The sequence below is a fragment of the Columba livia genome, chromosome 3 (genome assembly GCF_036013475.1).
Source record: "Columba livia isolate bColLiv1 breed racing homer chromosome 3, bColLiv1.pat.W.v2, whole genome shotgun sequence".
Taxonomy (NCBI): Eukaryota; Metazoa; Chordata; class Aves; order Columbiformes; family Columbidae; genus Columba; species Columba livia.
Genome location: NC_088604.1, coordinates 8284252 through 8310342, shown reverse-complemented (window position 1 = coordinate 8310342; position 26091 = coordinate 8284252). Strand labels below are relative to the sequence as shown.

Below are 26091 nucleotides of genomic sequence, written 5' to 3'. Positions count from 1 at the left end.
GACACAATATTCCAGATGTGGTCTCACCAGGGCGGAGTAGAGGGGAAGGGGAACCTCTCTCGATCTACTAGCCACCCCCCTTCTAATCCACCCCAGGTACCATTGGCCTTCCTGGCCACAAGGGCCCAGTGCTGGCTCATGGTCATCCTGTTGTCCACCAGGACCCCCAGGTCCCTTTCCTCTACACTGCTCTCTAATATGTAATTTCCCAACCTATGAAACACACTCTTTTTTATTTCTGTGCTCAGCCAACACAACGTGTTGTCTTGTGGTTTATGTCTGTGCTGGGAAATTTTGAACAATATCCTCCTTTATTCTTTCAGTCTCCACAAATATGACCACCTAGCATCAGGTGTTCTGCTTTTGCAGTAAAAGGTGTTGAAACCCAACTATTTTCATGTCTCATACACAAGACTTTCTATTTTCTTCACACAAATTAAACCACAAACACCTTTATTGAATTGCGGTCCTTTCAAAGTCTGTGTGCAAGGACACTAAGACTCTGTTGTTTCTCTTTCCTACCCTCTCTGAAGGCTCTTGATGCGAGAACAAATGAAGAAAGAGTTTGAATCAAGGTGTGCTGTTTAGTACTGTTAAGAAGTTGTGAGTAAATATTCTCATTGTATCTTTTGTGAACCCACCAAGGCTTATTAGTCCTGGGTCCAAAAAGAATAAATCTGTGTTAGAAAAAGTGACTGGTGCAAGGATTAGAGCATCTTCATTTTCTGGCTTCCAGGAAGGCACATTGTCTTTAAATACAGCAAGTGACCAAAACAAAATGGCAAGAAATAGAACAGAATATCTAGCGAGATAGGGAAGCTGGGCATAGGAGAGCAGAAAATGGTTATAGGAAAGTGTGTGGTGGGAAAACCCCCATATCCCGAGTCTCATATCTCTGGAATGGTTCAATGAGAATTTCTCCTCGGCTGGAACAAGCTAGTATTGCCCTATTGACCTTTTTGAGCTTCAACTGATTTACCCCAGCTTAAAATCTGACCTTTTGTGTCCAGATAGCAAGGTGGCATAGAACTGGGAGAGATCAGAGCAACACATGCTAATCTCCAGGAAGGCTTCTGAAGCAGATAAAAAGGGAGCGCTCCTGCTTTGCGTTCTTCAACACTTCAGCAGAGCACACAGGATGTTGGAGTTGTTCTGAATGAGATGGGAACAATGGTTGGAAAATCTCATAACCTTAAAAATACAGGTGGTGCTGATTTGTGTTCTCCTCTGAGCTTAAATGATTGAGATATAAGCAACCAAACTGAGATGTGACGCAGTGCACTTAGTCTGGTAGTGCTGTCACCACAAAGACAGAAATAAAGATCATATCTAGGCACCAGCCTAAAAAGGTTCTATGGGCTGCTAAATAAATTAGGGATCAGATAACATATTCTCCGAGTCACTGGGACAAAGCCTGTCTGCCTCAGAGTAAAAACACACATGGTGCCGTAGCTAGAAATGCTCACTATCAGCTTCTTGTCGTGTGTGAAAATCCGCATCATTTTTACGGCTGTGCAAAACATTAGAGCATCTGAAAAAAAATGACAAAAATCTGTCGTTTATATTGGCCTCCCCCCTTTATTAAGCAATACCAAGAGTCAACATAGGCCTTGGAGCTCACCCAGGGGAAGTCTGGTATTTGATTTGAACATGCACAGCGCATCTCTAAGTTTCAAACTTGACATGGAGGCTGGTACAAATATATATCGAGACATGCAGCCTGGACCTGCAGTCCTTGTGACATGACAGCCTGATGTCATGCCCTTAGCCTATGAAGCATTTATAGCAGAAATCATCCAGGCAGCATGGCAAACCAGGACTTTATGTTTGTTCTTTATTTCACTTCTAGCTCTTCACCTCTAGCCATTGTTAGATTACCACAGCTCAAGCTAATGTGAGAAAAATATATACATATTACCATGCATGCACCAGCTCTGAAGAACTGATATTGCTTATGTGTTTATTTGGTGTAGTTACGATCCACATTTAGGCTGTACTACAGCAGTATCTGCATCCCTGTCTTTCCCAGGACCATCTATGATCTTCCTTGCTGATATAATGCTATAATTTCCTTTTCCTTCTCATCCTTCCAGTCTTGCAGCAGAAAGCCTAAAAAATATATGTATATTTTTATATATATATATGGTATTGTTGGATTTCTAGTCAACAATATCTGGGCAGAAGCAGCTTTGGCTGCTCCACTGAAAAAGTTGCTAGAGATGATGTCATCTGGCAGTGGGCACCAAAACAAGCCGTGGTATTGCAGCAGCTAAAAATGACAATCTGCAGTGCACCAATATTTAGGTTTCATGGTTCTACGAAGCAGTTCTATTCAAAGAAATGCAACTAAACACTCTGAGTTCTGGCTCCTTGCAAGGTGCGCTGTGCCTGTATTATGCACATAATTTGGTGTAACAGAAATTTTGATAAAATACTATAGCTAAATAGAAGCAGGCTGTTATATTTGCTCCAGAAATGACTTCTCTGCTTAATGCAATGTTGCAAAATGCAGCTGGTTTATAAATCACTCTCTTTTTTTCAAATCGCACTGCTTTCTTCTAAACGCGTGGGAAAGCGCTGATGAAAGATGCATTTCTGAAACTGTTTAGCAAAATGTTAAATTGGGATTTGCTGTCTAGAAGTCCAAGGTCATAATCTCTAGAGTCAGTTGTTCAGATCTTTGCAGAAAAGGCTGTTTACATTAAGGATGCCACCTTAGTGCTAAAGTGCAGAAGGGCTTGCTGGTTTATTTGCAAGCTGTGCAAAAATTCGTATGCAGTTGTTTTGCCTGGAGAATTGGCTCCTAAATACCAACTGTGTTTGGCTTTGGAACATGTGACTGCATCTCTAAGGCCGTGAACAGTGAATAAAAAAGTGACGATCCATAAGGACAGAGGCAGTATATAATCCTCATGCTAGAAGGTAAAGACTCAGGCACACAGTGCATAAGCAAAGCCGATAATGTTTGGACTTAAAAAGGCAAAGCACACAAAAATTACAGAAATATGCATCGATCAAGAACTGAACCACCAGAATTGTTATGGCTGCCTTAGACTTTTGAGCCAGCAAATGTGATAGCTTTAGATATGTCTATATATCACCAAGTATGCTGGCTGACGTTCAGGATGTGGCTAAAGCAGTGGTGCCCCATATATAACATAAAGTGTCATATCACGCTTCCCTGAAGGCAGGGAAGAGGCTGATGTTGGAAGCCTGCAGAGAACAGCGGTCCTGCTCTCATGAAACCTGTGTGGTAGGGCTTCAGGAGCTCAGAAACAGAAGTTGTGAGTACCTGCCACAGCCTCCTTGACATGAATTTCTCCCCTGAGCGCTTTCAGGACTGTGAGACTTGCTCAGAGTAGAATGGGAGCTTCCCCCAAAACTGGGGGTGTGACAGAAATGTGAGGCAGCTGCACAAGGCAGCAGAGAGATGGCGTGTGTGGTGGTGGTGCAATGCTGGTGGTCAGGAGAAGCCACAGGTATGGCCTGAGCACCCTCATCATGCCATGATGTCTGCAGGAGAGAAGAACCACTGATGCAAAACAAGGCCAAACCAAAACTCAGCCATTGAATCATAGAATCAATTTGGTTGGAAGAGAGCCTCAAAATCATTGAGTCTAACCATAACCTAACACTGGCACTAAACCGTGTCCCTAAGAACCTCTTCTATGTGCCTTTTAAACCCCTCCAGGGATGGTGACTCCACCACTTCCCTGGGCAGCCTGTTCCGATGCCTCACAACCCTTTCCACGAATAATTTTTTCCCAATATCCAACCTAAACCTCCCCTGGTGCAACTTGAAGCCATTTCCTCTTGTCCTATCGCTTGCTTCTCAACAAGAAAAAGCAGAAGATGAATGACCTCAGCAAAGAAAGACTTGAAAACTTTGAAAGCCATTGTTTGGAAGCACATTGTGCACTATAATGCACAGGTTTATTTGAAGCATTAGCCAAGGTCGTGGACATACAGAAGTCTTCGTCCAGTTTGTGTGTGCGTAAAGACTGAGTACAGATGATGGGGGGGTTCTCATGAATCAAAGTGTCCTGTCTTCACAGCAGATTAGTCAGTTGAAAGCAATAAAACAGTGTGAAAAATGGTAGGTGAATTTGGTGAAAATGGTGCTTTTACTACACAGTGATATTTACTGTACTAGGTGGATGCTTATAGTAGGCAAAATAGGAATGCAGTATATGGTGCTTTGTGTCTCTAGGATACTGCCTGAGCCCACAGATTGTGCAGAGCACGTGAGATGCAAAATGAGATGTGGAGCATGTTTTCATGTGGTTTGCTCCTGTTAAAATAGAGTTATGGCTTAAGAGTGCCTGGCTGTGTCGGTAATGATCTTCAGGCGGAAGCTCACAGATATTTAGTTGTGTTAGAGAACACAGATATACTGAGCAATTTAAATTCTCTGCATCCCTTTTCTTGAAAAAGTCACAAATAAACTTGTTTTCCCATGAGAGAGATTTGTACCCATGTCAGTTTCTAGTCGAATCAGTAGGGTTTTTAAAGTTTATTTGAAAATTAGTTTACTTAAGTTCATTGGTTTTATGTAATTTTCCACTTAATTTCCTTTTCTTTTCCTGGCAACTGTTGGATAACACGAACAACCAGAACACACGGTTCTGATGGATGATTTCCAAAGACTCAATAGGCTGGGTGATTGCCCCCCTTGTGAGTAGGATCACTGGAACTCCCGATGCAGGCAGCCAATGTATCTGCAGATACATGTTTGGGCATTAAGAAGGTACACAAAACAGAGAGAAATTAACTCCCACAAATGTTTTTCTTTGCTGTGCAAAACAGGAAAGTGAAAGCAGCACCTTAAATGAATAGAGCTTTCACATGTTCCATAACATTACATATTATGGAATACGGAGTGAGCCGTGTTACCTGGTCAGGTAGAATCGTAGAATGGTTTGGGTTGGGAGGGACCATAAAGGTCGTCTATCTCCAACCCCCCTGCCATGGACAGGGACACCTTCCACGAGAGCAGGCTGATCAAAGCCCCGTCCAGCCTGACCTTGAACACTTCCAGGGATGGGGCATCCACAGCTTCTCAGTGCAGCCTGTTCAGTGTCTCAGCACCCTCATGGGGAAGAATTTCTTCCTTATGTGTAATCTAAATCTACCCTCTTTCTGTTTAAAGCCATTTCCCCTTGTCCTATCACTACATGCCCTTGTAAAAAGTTCCTCTCCATCTTTCTTATAAGCCCCTTTAGGTACTGGAAGGCTGCTGTAAGGTCTCCCTGGAGCCTTCTCCAGGCCAAACAACCCCAACTCTCTTAAGCTGTCTTCACGGGAGAGGTGCTCCAGCCCACTGATCATCTCTAAGGCCCTCCTCTGGAGCCTCTCCAACAGGTCCATGTCTTTCTTACGTTGGGGGGCCTGAAGCTGAACGCAGTACTCCAGGTGAGGTCTCCTGAGAGCAGAGCAGAGTGGCAGAATCACCTCCCTCGACCTGCTGGTCATTCTTCTTTTAATGTGACTCAGGACACAGTTGGGTTTCTGAGCTGTGAGTGCACATTGCCAGCTCATGTCGAGCTTCTCATTTACCAGCATCCCCGTATCATTCTCCTCAGGGCTGCTCTCAATCCATTCTCTGCCCAGCCTGTATTTGTGCTTGCGATTGCGCTGGTCCATGTGCAGGACCTTGTACTTAGTCTTGGTTGAGCTTCACAAGGTTCACATGTGCCCACCTATTAGGCCTGTCAAGGTCCTTCTGGATGGCATCTCCTCCCTCTAGCATGTCAGCTGCACCACTCAGCTTGGTGTCATTGGCAAATTCACTGAGGGTGCACTTGATCCCACTGTCTGTGTCGCTGACAAAGATGTTAAAGAGCACCGACCCCTGAGGAACACCACTCATCACAGGTCTCCACTTGGACCGTTGACCTCAGCTCTTTGAGTGTGACTGTTCAGCCAGTCCCTTATCCGCCAAGTCATCCATCCGTCAAATCCATGTCTCTCCAACGTAGAGACAAGGATGTCGTGTGGGACAGTGTCAAATGCTTGGCCCAAGTCCAGGTAGATGACATCAGTTGCTCTTCTCTCATCCACCAACGCTGTAACCCCATAATGGAAGGACTCTAGATTTGTCAGGCACAGTTTTCCCTTTGTGAAGCCTAGTTGGCTACCACCAGTCATCACCTTATTTTCCATTCGCCTTAACATAGTTTCCAGGAGGATCTCCTCCATGATCTCGCCGGGTGTGGAGGTGAGACTGACTGGCCTGTAGTTCCCCAGGTCTTCCTTTTTTCCCTTTTTAAAAATTATGTTTCCCCTTTTCCAGTCAGTGGGAACTTCACCAGACTGCCACGATATTTCAAATATGATGGATAGTGGCTTTGCAGTTTCATCTGCCAGTTCCCTCAAGACCCATGGAAGATGTGTTCAATTATTTTTGAAAATGATGTAAAATACCTCTGAGTGTCTGGGTGAATGTTTATTATAGACCAGATAACTGTATCCCTCTCACATAAATCTCAGCTTCTTTGATCCAAATTTTAGGTCAGTTCTGCCTTTCTTTTGTCTGGTTTGGCTGTCTGGATACTTGAGTTTTATCTGATATGCCTCCCCTTCAACACACTCTTTATGAATTTTAACTTTTCTCTTTTCCCTTTATGTTTTCTCCTTAATAGCTCTGGTGTTTTTTAGCTTGAATGTAGCTAAACGATACTACTTTTTCAGTTGCAGTTACTGGGATGATAAAAGATAGTGTGATCTGTGATAGAGAGCTGGAAGGTCTACAGCAATTCTTGTGGGTCATGCAGTGTAGTCACCATCTCTGTCTTTGCTTTTACAGATGATAATATTACACGTTTTGCTGTAAAGTCTGAAATCTTCTACTTTTGTTTGCAAAAGGCTTCACTGTTTGGTCCGCTCTCGTGTTGTTTTCCACTCTGTCGTGCTATTGAGGTATTTTTGGCAATGTTTACCCTTGTTGTTTGTGTCTATGGACTTACTACTACTTCTATTTGTAGTATCTAAACGGGCTTAATTGACAGTGTCTTTTGTTTGCTGTTGCAGTCCTGAGTGTGAAAATACTTCTCCTTTTGGAAAAATGTTTTGGTCTGCGCAGTCCATCCTCAAACTCCTGCTGAAGGCGATAGAACTTTGTCTAAACAATGCAGGGACAAACCCTACACAACATCAGCACAGCTGATCAGCAAGTCATAGAATAATAGTATCATTCTGGTTGGAAGAGACCCTCCAGATCATCGAGTCCAAGTGTAACCTAACTCTAGCACTAAACCATGTCCCTAAGAACCTCATCTATGTGCCTTTTAAACCCCTCCAGGGATGGTGACTCCACCACTTCCCTGGGCAGCCTGTTCCACTGCTTTACAGCCCTTTCTGTGAAAGGGATTTTTCCTAATATCCAATCTGAGCCTTCTCTGGCAAGGGAGCAAGGATTGGGATCCAGGTCTCTGTCCACCCCACTGACCTCCCGAATTACTGCTTGCTTAATTTTCTCCTGACTTCATCATTCTCCATTTCCAGCTACCATACAGATTCAAGAGGGTGGTGCCATTGGGTGTTTGCTTGTCCAATGATGAGAATACCATCAGCCAAGATGGAAGACATGCATTTAAATTCAGACTTGAGGTGAAGTTGAACTCGTGGGGCTTCTGGCAAGTGTTTCTGGTAGAAAAGGTGGGCAGCAGCACCCTCTCTACCAACCAGGATGAACCTTTCTCAGACTTGTGTTTGTCCTTAAAATCAGATTCAAAACTCTGCATCCGAAATAGATAATGATGCTAAATTCTAGAAAGAGTTGGCAATTGAGGTGCATCCTTCTTCTTTCCTTGTCCTGATGGCTACAGGCTGCACTTGACTCAGTGATGGTTTTCTGTATCTCACCTTCTGGAAATGCCCGTTTGTCTTCATTGCCTCTGCAAGAAACTTCTGATTCTTCTTCTGTCTGTCAGTTCAGTAAAACTCAAGGGGGGAGTCACTAATAGGTGACTGATACTCATCTGATTCTCATCTCTTGCTCTGAAATGTTTCCCCCAAAACATTTATTTTGTGTCCTCCTTGATTCTTCCCCTCACTAGTCCAAGACCTGAGTGGCTTGTTAAGTAGATGAAAATAGATACAGGCACTTGGAAATTCCTATTGTTCTCCAGAGAGACGACTGTCTAATGTCCAGCAGAGCAATGCCTGAGACCCATCTGTCAAGATAACAGCTGTGCCACTTTTTCCATAGTTTGTTTAGAAGATCACGGAGATCAAAACTTAGAGATGGAAAAGACCTATTTATAATAACAAACTGTGCTGTTAATAGCTCCATTCCACTGTGGCTCTGAAGATACTGTAAACGCTTACTGAATGAAGCCTTTCAAGATACCCAAGGCAAAGTATGTTAATTAATAATAATATTGCTGGATGTGCCAGTGACTCTCTTTCTGACCTTTGTGAAAACACAGTCGTTGTTTCACAGGGAATAAAATTATAGAGCTGTCTGGTGACAGAACATGTTCTTTTTGACATACACCTCTTTGCTCTGATCACAAATCTATGATATTTGGGCCCTTTTTTGGGCCACTCATCATAATAAAGACATTGAGGTACTAGAGAGAGTGCAGAGGAGGCAATGAAGCTGATGAGAGGCCTGGAACACAAGTCTGATGGGGAGCGGCTGAGGGACCTGGGGCTGTTCAGCCTGGAGAACAGGAGGCTGAGGGGAGACCTTATCACTGTCTGCAACTGCCTGAAAGGAGGTTGTAGCATGGAGGGGGTTGGTCTCTTCTCCCAAGTAACAACTGATAGAACGAGAGGAAATGACCTCAAGTTGCACCAGGAGAAGATTAGATTGGATATTGGAAAGCAATTCTTCACAGAAAGGGTTGTTGGGCATTGGAACAGGCTGTCCAGGGAAGTGGAGGAGTCCCCATCCCTAGAGGTGTTTAAAAGGCACATAGATGAGGTTCTTAGGGACATGGTTTAGTGCTAGAGTCAGGTTATGGCTGGACTTGATGATCTTGAGGGTCACTTCCAACCAAAATGATTCTATTATTCTGTTATTCTGTATTCTGTATGCTCGCAGGAGTCTGCTCTGGAGAATAGTCCCAAGTGCACCATTCAACTTAGGTTGAGTTACCATGATCCAGGTCTTAAACTGCTACATATATTTTTGTACTTTTATTAATAGCAGGGGAACTGTGCCAGTTCATACCAATGAGAATCTGCAACACCAGGAAGGGCGAACAAAATTAAGAAACAAATGTAGCAAAAGAATTTTGTAGCTATTATAGTTTCAGAACATACTGTGGAAGTTTACAGGCAGAGAGGTATTTGTGACACTGCTAGGGTCTGCCTTGGAGCATGTAAAACACCGTTCACATTGAAAACAATACTGCAAAAATACTCTTTTTTTTTGTGAAAACAAGTGCATTCCTACTAGGTGGGAAGAACAAACTGTACTTATAGAGAAAGATTTGTGCCTTTGATGAGCATATATCATACACCTTTTAAATGACGGCCTAGAAAAGTAACGGTGTCTGAATAAGACACACGGGACCGTTGCAGTGAATGATAAAGACTGCTTGGCAATATGCTGGGTTTTATTGGGTCTTAATAGTAGACTGAACTTTTGACAACGTAATGAGGGTTACTCAGTATATAACTTGTTAATAAACCCTTCTCAGAGTTCACTCAAAGGCTAGAAGTGGCTTTTATCATCTGTTATTTCTACATTATGTTTACTGTGTGTATTACTACGCAGTTAGTGACTTCTAGGTCAATCTGCAGTCACTGGGTCTAAAGGACCTTGGGCAACATAATCCACAGGAAGGCGTTTGGTGCACAAATCAAAGCCAGCTTGGTTTTAAACTGCATTTTTTCCCTAATCTTGTCTGTGATCAGGTTGTTTTGAGTGGAATTAATCTCAATAGTCTTTAGCTGCTAGAAGTCTATGGTCTGTCCACATCAATGGAGAGAGCGTGGCATCTAGATACCCGTCCAGCTCTTGAGCAAGAGATTCATTCCTGGAGTGAAACAGCAGCGTGTTCCACCTGATTACTCTGGAAACGGTGTGTTATGCTGAAGTGGGGCCCCATGGTGGCCCCAGCTTGGTGCCAGTGAAGTCATGTCTTATTTTCCCACTTGGAATCACTGGCGCGAGGACACAATTCCCCAGGAATTCTCCGCGTGCTTGTGAAGGGAGGGGATATTACATAACGGCAGCCGGGAAAGTTATACCACATCTCTGAAACAGGACACATCGCAGGAATGTCTGACCAGTCTCGATCAAAAAGCTGGACACCCCGGATAAAAAGTGCTTGACTTCTGCATTATGTACGTTTTATGTACATATGAGATCATGATGGAACGGCGATGTCTGCCTCTGACTTATTTAGGGTATATGTATTTTTGGCGTATTGACTGTACCTTCATACATGGCTCGGTTAACACCCATTTTTATAAACCATCTTGTGTGTGTCTCCCTTTATCCAAGATCTTTTTCTCCTTTTTCTTTGACAACAGAGTAGTAGTTAAGTCCTTTGCATGATGTTAGGTGAGTGTTGTGTTTGTCAAGATGAGTTTCAGCTAAGCACTCACAGAATCACAGAATGTCAGGGATTGGAAGGGACCTCGAAAGCTCATCCAGTCCAATCCCCCTGCCAGAGCAGGAACACCCAGATGAGGTTACAAACGCCTCCGTAAAGGAGGTATAGCCATGCTATGTATCAAAAAATGGGATGTGACAAAGGACTGGGTAAACAGGGACCTGCAGGAGAGAAAGAACATTCATTCACGAGGGATGTGGGGAGAAATGTTATTTTTCACTTCAAAATGCCCTAAAGGCCAACATAGTGTTTTAACATCTTGGTGTTAAGTGGTAACACACTAAGATTGTACTTTTTCATGCTACTTATTCTCTCCGGCTATGCGTAACCTGTTAATTCAATGCCCTACTAGTGATGGGTCGATTTGCCACAGGCTGTTGCTAGCTTAAGCCAAGGGAATCAGAAGTGCTGCACTGATAAATTAAGATTTCAGCACAGATTTTATTCAGAAGGAAATACTGGAAGTCTAGACAGTTAAAGATCAAAGGATGCCCAGTCTGGGAACAGCTCGTCATTAAAGAACACTGGACAGCTGATGCAGTATTGTTATATTGGGTTTGGAAGGTATTTCTTCTGTCAGATCATCCAATATCCCCTTTCCCTGAGCAAGAGGTCACTAGTCAGGAAGACGGTTCTTTTCTCCCAGCTTCTTTCAGCAAGCACTTGATCTAAAATCTCCCTCTTATGAGATCTCAGAGCCGTGCTCAGAGCTTTCCCAATAAACACCTGAAGACCCTTTTCTGCTTTCTGTGGGGTTTTTCCATGCTCCCTGCACCCAGATCTCTATTGAGAAGCTTTGGTGACCTAGCTTGGGCCCTTGTGCCATACATTAAAAGATAGATGGGTTCACCTGTTTCAATGATGGTCAACCCCCTACTGAAGTGCGTAACATCCCAGTGGAAGGTCATCTGCACATTCATGTAGTACTACAGGCTAAAATGTCAAATCCATACCATCATTGTGTAGGCAATATTCAAACATAAAGAGGGAGAAGGAAACATGTATGTGTTATGGCATAGGATGAGTCTGAGAATGAAACCAAGAAGAAAAAAAGGAGATGAGTTGTATTGTCCTATTATCTCGGTGCACTAGATGGCCAGAACTCTTTGGCCAAGCTCTGCTGCATGTGTTCAGGTGGGAAATCTTGCAAAATGTCTTATTTTGTATTACATCTGTGCCCTTGAACTGCTCTTTGTGCTTCTTGGCTGGTACCAGAGGGCAAGGACAGAAGGATGTAGCTCGGTCGAGAATGTTCCCTCTCCCTCCAGCGCCTGTGTTACAGGACATGGTATTTGAGAGTAGAGATGCAAAGTGTTTCTCTAGTAATATATTATCTCTAAAATGTTTCTTTAGACATCTATTGTCCTAATCATTAGCATCCCCAGATTGACCTGATTCTGCCATGCTTATTCAAATGAAATTTGAAATTTTGCTGCAGAACATGTATATTTTACAGCTGAACTTTGTAATGGTAACAGAATGAAACCCTAAAATGAAGTGACTGTTTTAAGGCAACAGAGTACCAAGGGAATTGTTTTGGTCTCCTTACAATTCATGTAGAATATGCTAGTATTGAGCCTCATATCTGCCTTGATAAGGGTAAATCTACTTTCTCTTCTCTTTTAAAAATATGCAAATCCATAAAGCCATTAGGACAGCATAATGCGTTTCAGCAGAGAGAACCAGACAATTGCATGTAATTTCCTTGGCTGTGAAGTCAAGCTAAGTGCAAGGCTCTTTCATATTGTCTTGCGGTCGTACACAACACTGATATATAGTGCATGGTAATGCATTATTGAATAGTTGTCTGTTGTGTCTTCATTGCATGCTGTCAGCTGCATAATAAATAATTGATTGTGTTGCTTTTACTCCACATTAAAGATATATGAGTATATAATACATGAAGAAAATGAAGCAGCCAGGCTGCCTGTGTTGAAAAGATCAACCATTACTGGAGCGCACTGCGGTAGCAGGAACTCAGAAGGGACCACCACCACTATCCATTTCCCAGTTCTATACTTCAAGTCAGTGGTTGTTTGTCATGGCAACAAATGGCACATTCAAATAGTTGCTGTTGCCTTTTCAAACAAACAAACAAACAAAAAACTGTGGTAAAGAGCTGATATGCTGCAGAGATGCACCCCCAGACTCTTCAACTATTATCCTGCTAGACTGAAAATTGCCCTAAAAAGGTTCATAATATTTTTTTAAGTGGCTGTAAACTGTCAGAAAAATACAGTCTAAGCCAACCAATCCTTTTTTCATAGGAGCATAGAATCATTTTGGTTGGAAGTGACCCTCAAGGTCATCAAGTCCAGCCATAACCTGACTCTAGCACTAAACCATGTCCCTAAGAACCTCATCTATATGTTTTAAACCCCTTCGGGGATGGTGACTCCACCACTTCCCTGGACAGCCTATTCCTCATAAGGCAAGGTCGATATCAAGCAGAGGTAAAGTTAGCAGGGAAAAACTGAGTTTGTGTTTACAGTGGTACTAAACCTGTGTTGTTGAACCTTTCCCATGAAAAGCCGCACTTGCCTTCTCAGTTCAGCCGCCAAAGTCCCCGTCCAGGACACAGTAAGATGACCCACTGCTCCAACATCATGTAGGGATTGAAAGCATCCTCCAGCTCCCGTTCAATGCTCTTCATTTCTGTTACAAGAATCACCATTTCTGACTGAGACAATTTTCATCAGTAAAACTGATGCGATGCCAAATTTGTCCAGAAAAGAGTTTACTTTGGAAGTCAAATCAAGGAAATCACAGAGGGACACGCTGCTTCTGGCATGGCTGTTCGGAAGGAGGCTTAGGGGCTGGTGTAACTACAGGCGGTTGGGAGCTGTTGTTATGACGAAAAGGTGTAAAAGAGTGAATTGTGTTTTGAGGTAAGAATGAAATGTTAAATGAAGAGGTAAGAAATGGGAGATACCCAGCTTGCGCAGATCTGGATTCTGATGGGATGAACTGGAGGCACGTAAAGTCCTCCAGGCATTTCGCTGGAGCAGAAACACAAGGCACTGGCTGTGTTTGTCTAGAAAAGGGTTGCCCAGATCTCTCCATTTAACACTAAGATATGTGGGAACTGTTCTTGTTCCTGATGAGAAACCAGCAGTTTCCCAGGTGTGTTAGACATGAGACTCAGCTTTGCCGCACTGTGTCAGAACTGAGTCCTGAAGACAACCGATCTATTTTAATGTGAAATGTGAATAACACCACTGAAATCAGTGGAATTCTGTTGGTCTAAACCAATCTGGGATGTGATTTGTGGTATTATTGATGTTTTTGTCCCACTGCTCCTATGTGATTACATAGAACTGCTTTGCTGAACTGTGTCCTCCTCCATACGCTGTGAGGGAGTCGATGTTGACACAAAAGCTTTTCTGCAGTTTCTAGGAACTTCCAAATAATATATGTTCCAGACTAAAGGTGTATATTAGCAATATTAATAGTTACAGGTTATAAACGGGGGGGGGAAAAATAATCATTTCCAGCTTGTGTGAAATTCTCTCAACAAATATTGAGAGTGCTAGAGTTAGGTTATGGTTGGACTTGATGATCCTGAGGGTCTCTTCCAACGAAAATGATTCTATGATTCTATATTTTGACATTAGAAATAATATATTTCAAGGAAAAAAATAAACACTTGAGTTAAAATATGCTTGACCCACAACACCACTAACTGCAGCAAATGCTGCCTCTGAGAATCCTGGGAGCCAACCTGAATGACAAGTTTATAACGGCACAGATTTATTACAAGGCGTAACTGGAAACCTCCTTGCATTAAAGGGCATCAAAATATAGTCCCTGTCCTGAAGAACCTCTGGCCTGCATAAAATGGAACAGGTTAGTGTCCTGGAAACACCTTCTGAATAGCTGCCCCTCTTTCTGCCGCCAACATAAGTCAGAAAGTAGCTATCTTCCAGTGTCGCCTTTATGTTCTATAGGTAACTAAAGTTTGAAGAATAAGGTAATGGAATACTTTGCAGAGGAATGCTGCTGGTTTTTGAAATTCACCTATTCAATATAACCCCTTAATACTCGTGAGATAAGTGAATCCCGTTGTACAAGATTAAAAGGAGAACAACTGGGGAAATCAAGAGATTTGTCCTGGATTAGGATCTCCGTATTCTGATTCCCAGAGTGCATCAGCACCGCAGAGACAAATAATTCAGTAAACACTGGAGCCAGTGAAGCCTGGGATGCAATTCTGTTTACTTCATTTAGGTATGGATGGATGAGTTAATACCTCCTCACTAAGGCCCTATAAAAAGCAGGCTGTCTAGCATTTAAAATTAATGTTGTTAACTTCTCAACTTTTCTCAGTTAGTTGACTGAGAATGGGAGATTATTGCAGCCCTAACATCTAAATCTAGATGGGATTAATATTCTTAAACATAACCTCTCTTTCTCCATTAACTGTAGAAGTAACCTAGATGACAGGTTGAGACGCAGTTTCTACTGTTGATGTGGCCAACATTAGCAGTGGAATTTTACACAAAAATGTTCTAAATTTGGGCACATACACTTGACGGGCTATCTATGGAGGGCCTTCACTGTTGTCTCTCTCTCCATCCATCCATCCATCCATCCATACTTGTGTATAGAAAATGGTTTGGTCATGGTTTGGGGCATGGCTTTGTTAGGACCATAGGTGTAAGCTGGGTGTCTAAATAAGCTGGGCTGGTCCTGTGGATTTGTGTTATGTGGTTGGTTGAATTCACAGATGAATCATTTTCAGATGAAAGAACCCTCTGGTAAAAAGAAACGTAGCCTGTGGTCCTGCTGCAGCATTCATGTCTTTATGTTCCTGACCGCTCCTCAATAATATAGGTTCTCCAATAACAAATAAAGATTGAGCTTTTCCCTTGGCAGAAGCACTTATAGGATCTTCTTCCTACATGGATTTCTTTTTATTACATGCATAAGATCTTTATGGCAGTATGAAACTCTGCTCTTCTGTCAGACTATTGGAATAATAAAAGATTCAGCGGTTATTACACTAAAAGATTCAGCAGTTATTAGGCAAGTACAGTCATTAGCCCCCTCCCCTTAGGAAACAGGCTTAAATAAATGGTGTGATCTTGGCTGAGGTTGACTGACCTCAGTTAGTTAATTCATCTTAAAAGAGATAATGCAGACGCACCTATGTTTTAGTGAGAAATAGTAGCTTGTGTTTTATTAATAGTAGCTAGACTTAAGTTTTGCTTTCACTGCGGTTTTAGCCCAAATGGCATTGTGTTCTTGGTGGTTTAGATGGATCCCTAGTCGTGTTCCTTAACAAGATGATTTGTCCGCTCTTTGATCTTCAGCTTCAATGAGCTGAACTTCAATCATTCAGCAGAACCCATGATCTGAAACTTCTCCTTTTCTACAGCCCCCTGATTTTTAAAACCTAGTTATTAATTAGGACACTTTGTAGATCAAAAAATGTTTTCAAATCCACACAGTATTCTGGTAACTGAGTTTGTAGAATTAATTATTTCAATACAATGATTGTTACCTTTCAGAATCAGATGTGAGGCTATTATAACAAGTAAGGATATGGGCATCTAGATGTCCTTGCTTGGTCAAAACTCTCATTGATCGTTCTGACTTTGCAAAACAATGTCATTGTTCAGTTTCAGGTTGTGGTTTCTTTCTCCTTGTTGTTAGTTAGATAAATAAAGGTGCTGGCTGGCTGAAGATGGGCATCCGTCCTTGTTGAAGAATACTAACCAAATCAATTTTGTTCACAAAAAGAAAATCAATTGATGCATTAGCAAGAGAGAAAATAAAACATGATGCTGTTTTAGCTCCCAGGAGTCTGAATAGTCCACTCTGACTTTCAGAAATAGAGAGATAAAAAAGGTCTAAAGTTCAAATCTAAATCCGGATCAGAACTTCTCCAGGGCATGTGGGGACTCTGACTCATTTCTAAACTACATGTGCATTTAAAGGGTAGTCATATAAAAACTGACCCTCCTGCCAGAGCTTTGGCAAATATAGACACATCTGGCTATTTGAATCCGGGTTTATCCTCCAAAAGTAATAAGGTGGGGTGATGGCAGAGGAGGTTACATTTCTGAATTCATCACCTGATGAATTTTCAGCCATTGCTGAAAATACGATGTTGCCGTAAATATAGGAGAAGCAGCCTGTTTTCATCTACAAGGCCAAACACATCTTCTATAGGTTTTGGTGGTGAAATGGGGGTCAGTTATTATATGAGATATATATTAGACTAGCAAACTCATGGGCAAATAGAAACATTATTTTAAATGGGAAATATTGTCCAGTAGCTGCTGTCAGGATCACTGAAGAGTTAATTCTGATTCTGCCGCCAGTTTGATGTGTGGTATTTAGTAAACCATCAGACCTTCAAGCTAAGTATTTTAATAGGATTTAGTTACAAAATGAAGTGAAAGCAACTGAAGTGCTGTGGAACTTTGCATCTGAATCCGAACTTCCAGACTGAGGCTATTTTATAATAAATATCCTCTTCTACCTTCTTGGGTTGCTGTGAAGAATAATTAATGCTTGCATACTGCTTTGAACATGCAGACTGTAATGACAGTACTAAGTTTTAATATTAAAACTATTAAATATTGGCATTCTGTAATAGCCTCCTTCCATTTCATAGAATCGTAGGTTTTTATGATGTGTTTAAAAATAAAATTGCTGTGAGGAAGGACTGCCATTTAAATGTAAGATCAAATACTTCAAAAAGGATTGTACGATACGCCTGAGAGTTCCCCCCAAGCTGCATCTCCCCGCCTGCCCTCCTCCAGACACACACTGGTTTTCTCCCTTACAAGTAAGCCCATGTGTCTGTAACTAGAAAAAAACTGCAAAAAGCTTAAGCAATATGACAAGCGCTAATAGTGAAGGTTATAAAATGTACCTTATGGGCAGGTTATTCCATGATTGAGGTTCTCCTTCCCCTCTACTCTGCCCTGGTGAGCCCACACCTGGAATACTGTGTCCAGTTCTGGGCCCCTCAGTTCCAGAAGGACAGGGAACTGCTGGAGAGGGTCCAGCACAGGGAAACGAAGATGCTGAAGGGAGTGGAGCATCTCCCTTATGAGGAAAGGCTGAGGGAGCTGGGGCTCTTTAGCTTGGAGGAGACTGAGGGGTGACCTCATTAATGTTCACAGATATACAAAGGGTGAGTGTCAGGAGGATGGAGCCAGGCTCTTCTCGGTGACAACCAATGATAGAACAAGGGGCAATGGGTTCAAACTGGAACACAAGAGGTTCCGCTTAAATTTGAGAAGAAACTTCTTCTCAGTGAGGGTGACAGACACTGGAACAGGCTGCCCAGGGGGTTGTGGAGTCTCCTACTCTGGAAGCATTCAATACCTGCCTGGACATGTTCCTGTGTAACCTCATCTGGGTGTTCCTGCTCCGGCAGGGGGATTGGACTGGATGATCTTTTGAGGTCTCTTCCATTCCCTAACAATCTGTGATTGTGTGCAATTCTGTGATTTTCCTCCTAAGGCCTTATACACCCACACCTCTGAAGTACCATCTTTGACCAATGTTGGACTTGGTCAACAGCTGATTTGCGTTAATATGGCATTTGGTTTTAATAGTGATGTGAAATATCTAGACACAGAACCCCAGTGGAATGATCAGGTACTGTGTACTCATTACTGCAAGTCCGGAATTCCATAACCACGGATCGAACCACTAATGAACTTGGAGACATCTCTGAGCTGGTTGTTCGGATTTCCCTTATACTCATTGCAAAGAAACGGGCACTGCGAGGACGCAATTCTTTATGTCCTAATGTAGATCCCTCATTTTGGTTAGACGAATTGCCCCCTAAAAGTGCATTTTTCTCTGACTTGATTAGAGAGGGTAGCAGAGCAATTAGCTCACAAGTAGCTGGCTACATCTTAAAGGCATAAAAGTTGGTAAGATGAAGCATGAAGGTTGGTAAGATTAATCCTACCCTTTTTTTTTTTCGTTCTAGCCCATCATATTTGCCTTTCATTCATAACACAGACTTTTAAGCAAGCTTGTTGTTGTTTGGAGAATAACTAATGGTTTTCACTGCAAAATAAAACTTGTGCATTGAGCTGGTCTCAATATAACTGCTTTAATGAAAAGAAAGCAATTTGATAGTATTTTTCGTATCGGATCATAAGGGTAGTATTTCTCAGTATTTTCTGTCAAAACTGTGCTTGGTGATGTTGTTTCCAACCATAAACGTCCTCAGATATTTGCTTATTAATGAACTTTATTCAGCACCTTGCACAGGAGTCATGGTAAATGCCCAGAACACTGGTGCTACAGCATTCCAAAGAAAGGATTTGTTCTAATACATAAATATCAGCCCAACCTTGCAATATCCAGAGTGTAACATTTTGAAAGAGCAGTTACCGGGTACTTTTAAGTTGAAAGCTACCATAATTACCCACTGTTGGAAAAGAGAATGAGGATACCTAATCATGTAGCCATCTGTGTATATTCATCCATTTGCTGTGGAATCTGGGCATGTGTTCACAATATATGGGTTGAAACCGTGTTGTGCCCATCCAAAGGAATGAGTACGGTGTTCCTGTGACTGTCTTCGGTGGCTGAATGAAAATATAAAGACTGAGGGTAGTATTCATATAAATGGCCCTGCTGTTTCTGTATTTTTGAATGCAGAGTCTTCACAATTCTCTCTGGATGAAGAGCAGATGTGCATTTGTAATGTACTTTTGTACTCATGGTGTGGAATGTCCACATTTGTGTAATGCATATTATTCTAGTATTCCTGAGTAAATCAAGTAGGGAAGGTGAACAGTCCAGGATACCAAATATTCATTTTAGGTATTCTGGTACAAATTTGCAGGAACAGGTCAAAGGTACCCTCAGTACTTGGGTACATTGAACTGGCAGCATATTTGGCTCAAGAGTTCCCAAACCTGAATCTACATCCCCCCCTCTCACATTAAAAGAAATGCTAAGTATTTAACAAGAAGTAAAGCTAGTCAAAATTACGTTAAATTTGGTTTCTTTATCTGTAGACTTGTTTGGGGGAGTTTTTTTGTGTTTGGGAGCAGGTCTGGATCAGGCACCTGTGTTGGGCTTCTCTTGTCCGCAGGCTGCCCAGAGAAGCTGTGGGTGCTCCATCCCTGGGGATGTTCAAGGGCAGGTTGGAAGGGGCTTTGAGCAACCCGGTCTAGTGGAAGTGTCCCTGCCCATGGCAGGGGGGTGGAATTATTAATAGATGATCTTTAAGGTCCCTTCCAACCCAAATAATTCTGTAATTCTACCTTGTTCCTTGCCTGCTTTTATTTCCTTTGTTGGGAAGCTCCACTCTACGAGCAACAGCTCTTCTCTATGTCTGTGCAATGTTTGGTATGATATGAGTTATAACCCATTGCATTCAGAATAAGAAGAATAATATGTTTCCGTTCTAGACCCTAAATTACTAGAAGGCAAAGGTAACGATATGGTGCCACTGTGTTTGACTCTCCTGCCTTATCCATTTTGGATGCAGCTTCAAAGTGAAAATGGAAATGAGCAGCTACTGTGACCAAGACATTAATTTTTCGCTCCTTCCCTCCCCCCTGGCACTTAAATTTAGATGTGACTCAGACTGAAACTGTGTGTCTTGTTTTGGCAGGAATGCTACAGAATGGGAAGAAGTTTGATTCCTCCAGAGACAGAAACAAGCCTTTCAGGTTCAAGATTGGCAGGCAAGAAGTCATTAAAGGGTTTGAAGAAGGTGTTACACAGGTACGAAGAAATGATTCTGGCTGAACTTCAAGCCAGCTGAAGGGTGTGTGAGCACAACGGTGTCAGTGCAATGGGGACAACACCAAGGGGACATCCCAGTGTAGGATACGGAGTGGTTTTTGGGAAGTATGGTCCATTTGGGAACAGCATTTCTTGTAGTTCTCTTCTGTCCATCCAAGGATACCCCCATAAGCCCCATTCCTTTCCCAAGGGCAGCTCCACAGAGAGACAACAGTGGCCTCTCAAATGTTCCAGGTGGCCGTGTTGAATCATTTTATGAAGTGGTCTCTATTCAGCTGCTCTGTAAAAGTCCAAGCTGCCATTTTTTATGACATCCATGACCGAGCTGCAGATTTTGACCCTTATTGAATGAGATACCAAACTGCACTGTTAAATTTTTATGACTTCAGGCTCCCAGCTACAAAAGTTAACATTCACTGACTACCCCTACACTAAGGAAAAAGAAGCTCTCCTCCCTTGATTACAGTTTCAGTGCCAACACAGTAAAACCCTAGAAGAGCTACACAGTGCAATTCATTGCCAACTCTTGCTTTTGTTGGCCACTACGTGAGGAGTGTGGTCAGGCTGCAAAGTGTGAATGCGATCAGGGTGCAAATTTCTCATGACTCCCCGCTTCGGGGTCCTAGAGCTCAGTGTAGAAGGAAACTGCTCAAATATTGTTATAAAAACAACTATAATAGGAGCAACTTCTTGTGCTTAAATAGAGCAAAGAATGCAGAATGATAAACAATCCACTGAGGCGTGATGCAACCAGGCTTTTTCGGACAGAAGAGAAGATGGTTTCCAGACCTATGGAGAAAGCAATTCAAGCATTAAGGGAATGCTCCTCTCCAGCCAGAGAAGGAGAAGTCTGTTTGAGGATCCCTAGACTGTCTGAAAAATACCCACCTTCCTCTCAAGGATTTGAGCTGGACTCTTCATTATTTGCTTTGTAATAAGGCCTAAGAGGAGCTCAGGACCTTGGTGTGCTGCAGGAACCAGAAGCCAGGGCAGATAAAGCAGCCGTAACAAGCACTGAGAGAATCAGTTTATCTCTTCCTTGACCACTCTCGCTCCCTGACTCCTGCCCCTTAATTAATGAGTCGCCAAAAACCATTCCAGTAATTGGGGTGGCAACATGCTGTCCTCATGCTCCTTCTTGTGGATCAAGGTCTGAATTGGGGCTTGTGGCTGCCTCCTCCCACTCCAGGGTTTTGAGACGTTTGGGGACTGCGATTGACACAAAGCACTTGGAAAAAGGCAGTTCACCGTATCTGGTGTGCAGATTTTTCAAACCTTTGTTTAATGACTGTCAGATGTCAGCAGTGTCTGCATTTCTCTGCTCAACCTCTGGCAGTTCAAGGTCGCCCCAGGCCTGAAACCCAGGTGTGATTTACCTGCTCTCTGGCTTGCAGGGGCCTGGCAGAGCAGCAGACGGTCTGCAGGGACCAGGGGAGCTCGTCTGCTCTTATAACCTCAGCCCCACAATACGAATACTCTCAGAATGTGGAAAAGTTCATAGTCACGTTTTTGTCCTACCTAAAGCAATCAAAGCTCTAGCCTTGGCATATTTTATAGGACCCGAAAAAAAATTCAACAGGAGATATTGCATAGTCCAAGTGATGTATGCAATCTTGGGAGAGAGACCTGATGAGTTATTCCAAATAATAAAATCACTGCTTCAAATCAGGGATTGTTTCTTGACCAATGAATACTCAATCATGGTGCATGAATGGCAATTTGAGAGTGCTCCACTGCAAAAAACTCTGCTAGAAGAGCGGGGATTTGAATCTTGGTACCCCAAATCTCAGCGAGCACTGTACTGTTACCTCTGGAGTAAGAGGAATCAGCATTTCTGTCCATCCCAGGGGCAAAGGCTCTCTGCTGGAATAAGCAGCACCTGAGGTGAGATGTCTGCCCTCAGACTTGGGCTGAGTTTAGGGCAATAAGGAAGGAATGATCTCACACCTCCTGCATCTGGCTCTGGCATAGGCAGGATGGGCCAAACTGCACATTAAAAAGTCTTTGTTTGACTCCCAGACTGGTTCTGGCAATTGAATAACTGCTGTGAGGAGTCAGGAGACCTACGTCTGAGCTGCTTGTGGCAGCTTCGGCTTTCTTCAAGAGCTGAAAGATGACCCTGATGGTCCTAACTTTCCTGGATTCTGTAAATCACACAGTGTCACAGAATGTCAGGGTTTGGAAGGGACCTCAAAAGCTCATCCAGTCCAATCCCCCTGCTGGAGCAGGAACGCCCAGATGAGGTCACCAGGAACATGTCCAGGTGGGTTTTGAATGTCTCCAGAGTAGGAGACTCCACAACCCCCTGGGCAGCCTGTTCCAGTGTCTGTCACCCTCACTGAGAAGAAGTTTCTTCTCAAATTTAAGCGGAACCTCTTGTGTTCCAGTTTGATCCCATTACCCCTTGTCCTATCATTGTTTGCCACCGAGAAGAGCTGGCCACTTGGGAGTGGCTGCTGTTAGAGGATGTAGGATGGCAGCTGGGATAGCCAAGGCCTCCTTAGAATTAAATCTGGTGAAAGGGGTCAAGGACAGCAAAAAGAACTTTTTCAAATACATAGCAGATAAAACGTAACACCAGAGGCAGTGTAGGCCACTGATGAACGGGGTGGGTGCCCTGGTGACAGAAGATACAGAGAAGGCAGAATTACTGAATGCCTTCTTTGTCTCTGTCTACTCTGCCAGAGGATTCTTAGTTTTCCTCCTAATAATGGTTTGTTTGTTTGTTTGTGTTTTCTCTCTTTTCCTTTCTCCAAACCCCAGATGAGCTTAGGACAGAGAGCGAAGCTGACCTGCACACCTGAGATGGCCTATGGAGCCACGGGCCACCCTGGCGTCATCCCTCCCAACGCTACTCTCCTTTTTGACGTGGAGCTTCTCAGGTTAGAGTGAATCTTCCCCAGGGAGTTGGCTGGAAACATCTGTTAATAACCATCCGTTCGTTCTCGCTTTGCCAGCAGCGGGGGGGTCTTCACTGGGATCCCAACCTTCCCCGCTCGAGCTGTGCTATCAGTCGCGCCTGCCGTTCAGTTCTTACGCCTTCCTTCTCTTTTTTAACTTAGTGGTGTCCGTATTTAGAAGCTTTTGCTTTGGGGAAACGTGTACCGTTGTAACATTTTCAAGTTGTACATTTTATTTAATTTGCATGTAAGAAGAATTCACAGTGATGATTGAAAATATATATAAATATAAATATATATATATTCCTTATTGAAAAACCACTGCCTTACTGTACACTTAAACCAAGAAAAAATATAAAACACGAAAGGTGCTCAAAACCAATCCAATGTACGCTTTGTACATGAAGGGGCATTAGCCAAACAGAGTTACCTGCGCTGCCACTTTTCTCAACTTGTACGTTTTGCTTGCTGCTGTTTTAAAAAAATACTGTCTCATTTAAGAATTAAAAGTATATATATAAACCAATAAAATCTTGATACTTTACAGTTTCTGTTTCCTGTTTTTCTACTTTCCTCTAGCCACTGGAATTCTTTTTGGTGTAGAAGAAGTTCTTCAAACAATCATCAGCCCATTTGCTTGTGACTTATTTCTCTTCTTATATGAAATGCACATAATTCCATGTGCTGCTTCTGTTACAGCTGCAGAGTGGAAGATCTCGGAGGGAGCAGAGGTAGCAGGGATGTGCAGGTGAGGGCTGCTGGGACAGAGAGGGTCCCCATGGCCCCTCTGGCCAAAATTTGGCTGCTGAAGGGATGGAAAATGATGCCTCTCAAAGACATGCAGTGCTGGGCCAATGCTACGCATTTACAACATAAAACCAGTGTAACAGTTTCTACTGGAGCTGAGAGAGGCCAGAGAAGAGCAGAATTCTGTGCATCTGCCTCACAAAACAAATCTGAACCACGGGGTGTGTGGCCACTGAACACACCCTTTGTTTTTCCAGGCTGCGTTTTCTGATGCTGTTCACACAGCCACAAACTTTCTGTGCTGGGCTCTTGGCATTTGAGCCTAAGCGACATTTATTTCATTTGACAGTCATACGTATTCACAGAGTGCTGGAGATGGGAAGATGCACAGACTGGCGTTCATCTGGTTTTAGGAGCAGGACCCAAGTGGAGAAGCTGCCTCTGTGCTGCTATTTTGCTTTACCTCATTTGATTTCTCACATTTTGGCTTGCTTTTCCCCTTTGCTGTAGGACCAAAAAAAAAAGGCATCGTTGGATCACGATTTAATTTTTATTTAACTTGACTATGAACTATTTGCATAGTTTTTAACTAACGAGTTATTTGACGGATTTCAAGCAGTTGGTGAATTATTTCCTTGTGTGAGGCTGTGTAAGGAGCCAGATCGCAAAGCTGCTGTAGGTGATGATACCTCCTGGGGACGAGACACAAAAGGAGCACAGAACAGCAGGACTGGCAGTGTGGCCAGCGACTGCAGCTCGTGCTCTTTCTCTAGACCTTCATTTCACCCACAAAGCTGCATTTGAGTTTGTTAATTAATAGGCCTATAAACCCCATCTCTTACAGATGGTTATTCACTGCGGGTTGGTGGAGGGAGTTTCTTCTTGTCTCCCACTCTAAAGAAACAAAATGCCTTTCAAGATCCTTTTTTTTTTGGTGGAAATGTAGGATCGCTGCACCAGCGAGGTTACACATCCACATTTCACTAATAGTTCTTTTATTTAGGGTAGGCTAATTTTCTGTTAATAAATAGGATATTAGGCCTGCTAGGGTATGATGCCCAGTAGCTCTCCCAAATTCTTTTTCAAGGTCCCAGTCTCTGTTGCCGCCGCCCTGGCCTCTGTCGCTTGGGCTGGTTTCAGCGCTGGGCTGCCGATCACAGGTTGTGTCGCAGCAGTCGCAGGTGCGAGCTCTTGTAGATGTCTTGGTTAAATGTAACATGGCCCTGTCACCCCTGTCAAACACAGGTCGATGCAGCACATCGGTCTAAAGCTGCTCCTACCGATGGCCTGTCCTGGTTTTGTTAAAAACAAGTTTCTCTTTTAGTGAATTTGCCTGTCAGCTGAAGCTTCATATTAGCTGCATCTTCCTGGAGAACCAGACACATGTTTTGGTAAAAATAGCAATGGAATGCAAACTTATTGATAAGCACGGATGGACATCTCGCGAGAGGGGCGACGAGAAACAAGAGACCAAGAAACTGACCAACTGTGTATAACATTCCATTCATGTGAATACTTCATATAAAAGTGGGAGATCACGAGGATCTCGTTTGCTTTTCCCTTTTCCCTTCTGCTTATGGCCGACATTAGGAGAGGACCTTGCTAGTCATCCCTGCGAACTGAGGCCTAGTGACAGACTGACTCCAGCTCCGATTGGCTGCAGAGTCCAGTCCAGGACTTTGGGTGCCAGCTCTGCAGTTGCTGAGACTTTCAAGGTTGGTTTTGTATATTTTGTATTATTTTCTCTATTCTTATTAGTAGCATTAGTAAAACATCTTTAATTTTTTCCAACTCTCTTCACTCTGTGCTTCTTTTCCTCCCAGTCGCCTCTCCTTAGTGGAAAGGGGGAAGAGGGAGAGGGAAGTGGGGGGGGGGGGAGGAGAGGGGGTTAACAATACATCTGCCAGGGTTTTATTGTCACCCCGCAATCTTAACCCTCGACATGGCCCCATTTAAGTTAGTTGCTCATTAAAAAAAAGAGAAAAAATAATAACAAACAACAAAGGGTCTGGTATGGGACTTTTTCTGAATGTGTCCAAAGTGAGCAGCAGTGCCAAGGATTGGCTCAGCGTACCTGAACGGCCTCAGGTTGCACCAGGGGTGGTTCAGATCAGATATGAGGAAAAATTTATTCATGG

The 26091-nt window shown here is 43.0% G+C and overlaps 1 protein-coding gene across 2 annotated transcripts in view; it reads left to right on the top strand.

The window, feature by feature from the left end:
* The window catches only part of FKBP1B (FKBP prolyl isomerase 1B), a 49705-nt gene extending 25953 nt beyond the window's left edge, over nucleotides 1–23752 (top strand). For both annotated transcript variants that reach the window (XM_065055765.1, XM_065055767.1), the window contains exons 3-4: nucleotides 20173–20285; nucleotides 23070–23752. In XM_065055765.1, coding sequence (XP_064911837.1) covers nucleotides 20173–20285; nucleotides 23070–23198 — 242 coding nt within the window. In that variant the 3' untranslated portion in view covers nucleotides 23199–23752. The remainder of the gene's footprint in view (nucleotides 1–20172; nucleotides 20286–23069) is intronic.
* The last annotated feature ends 2339 nt before the right edge of the window (nucleotides 23753–26091 follow it).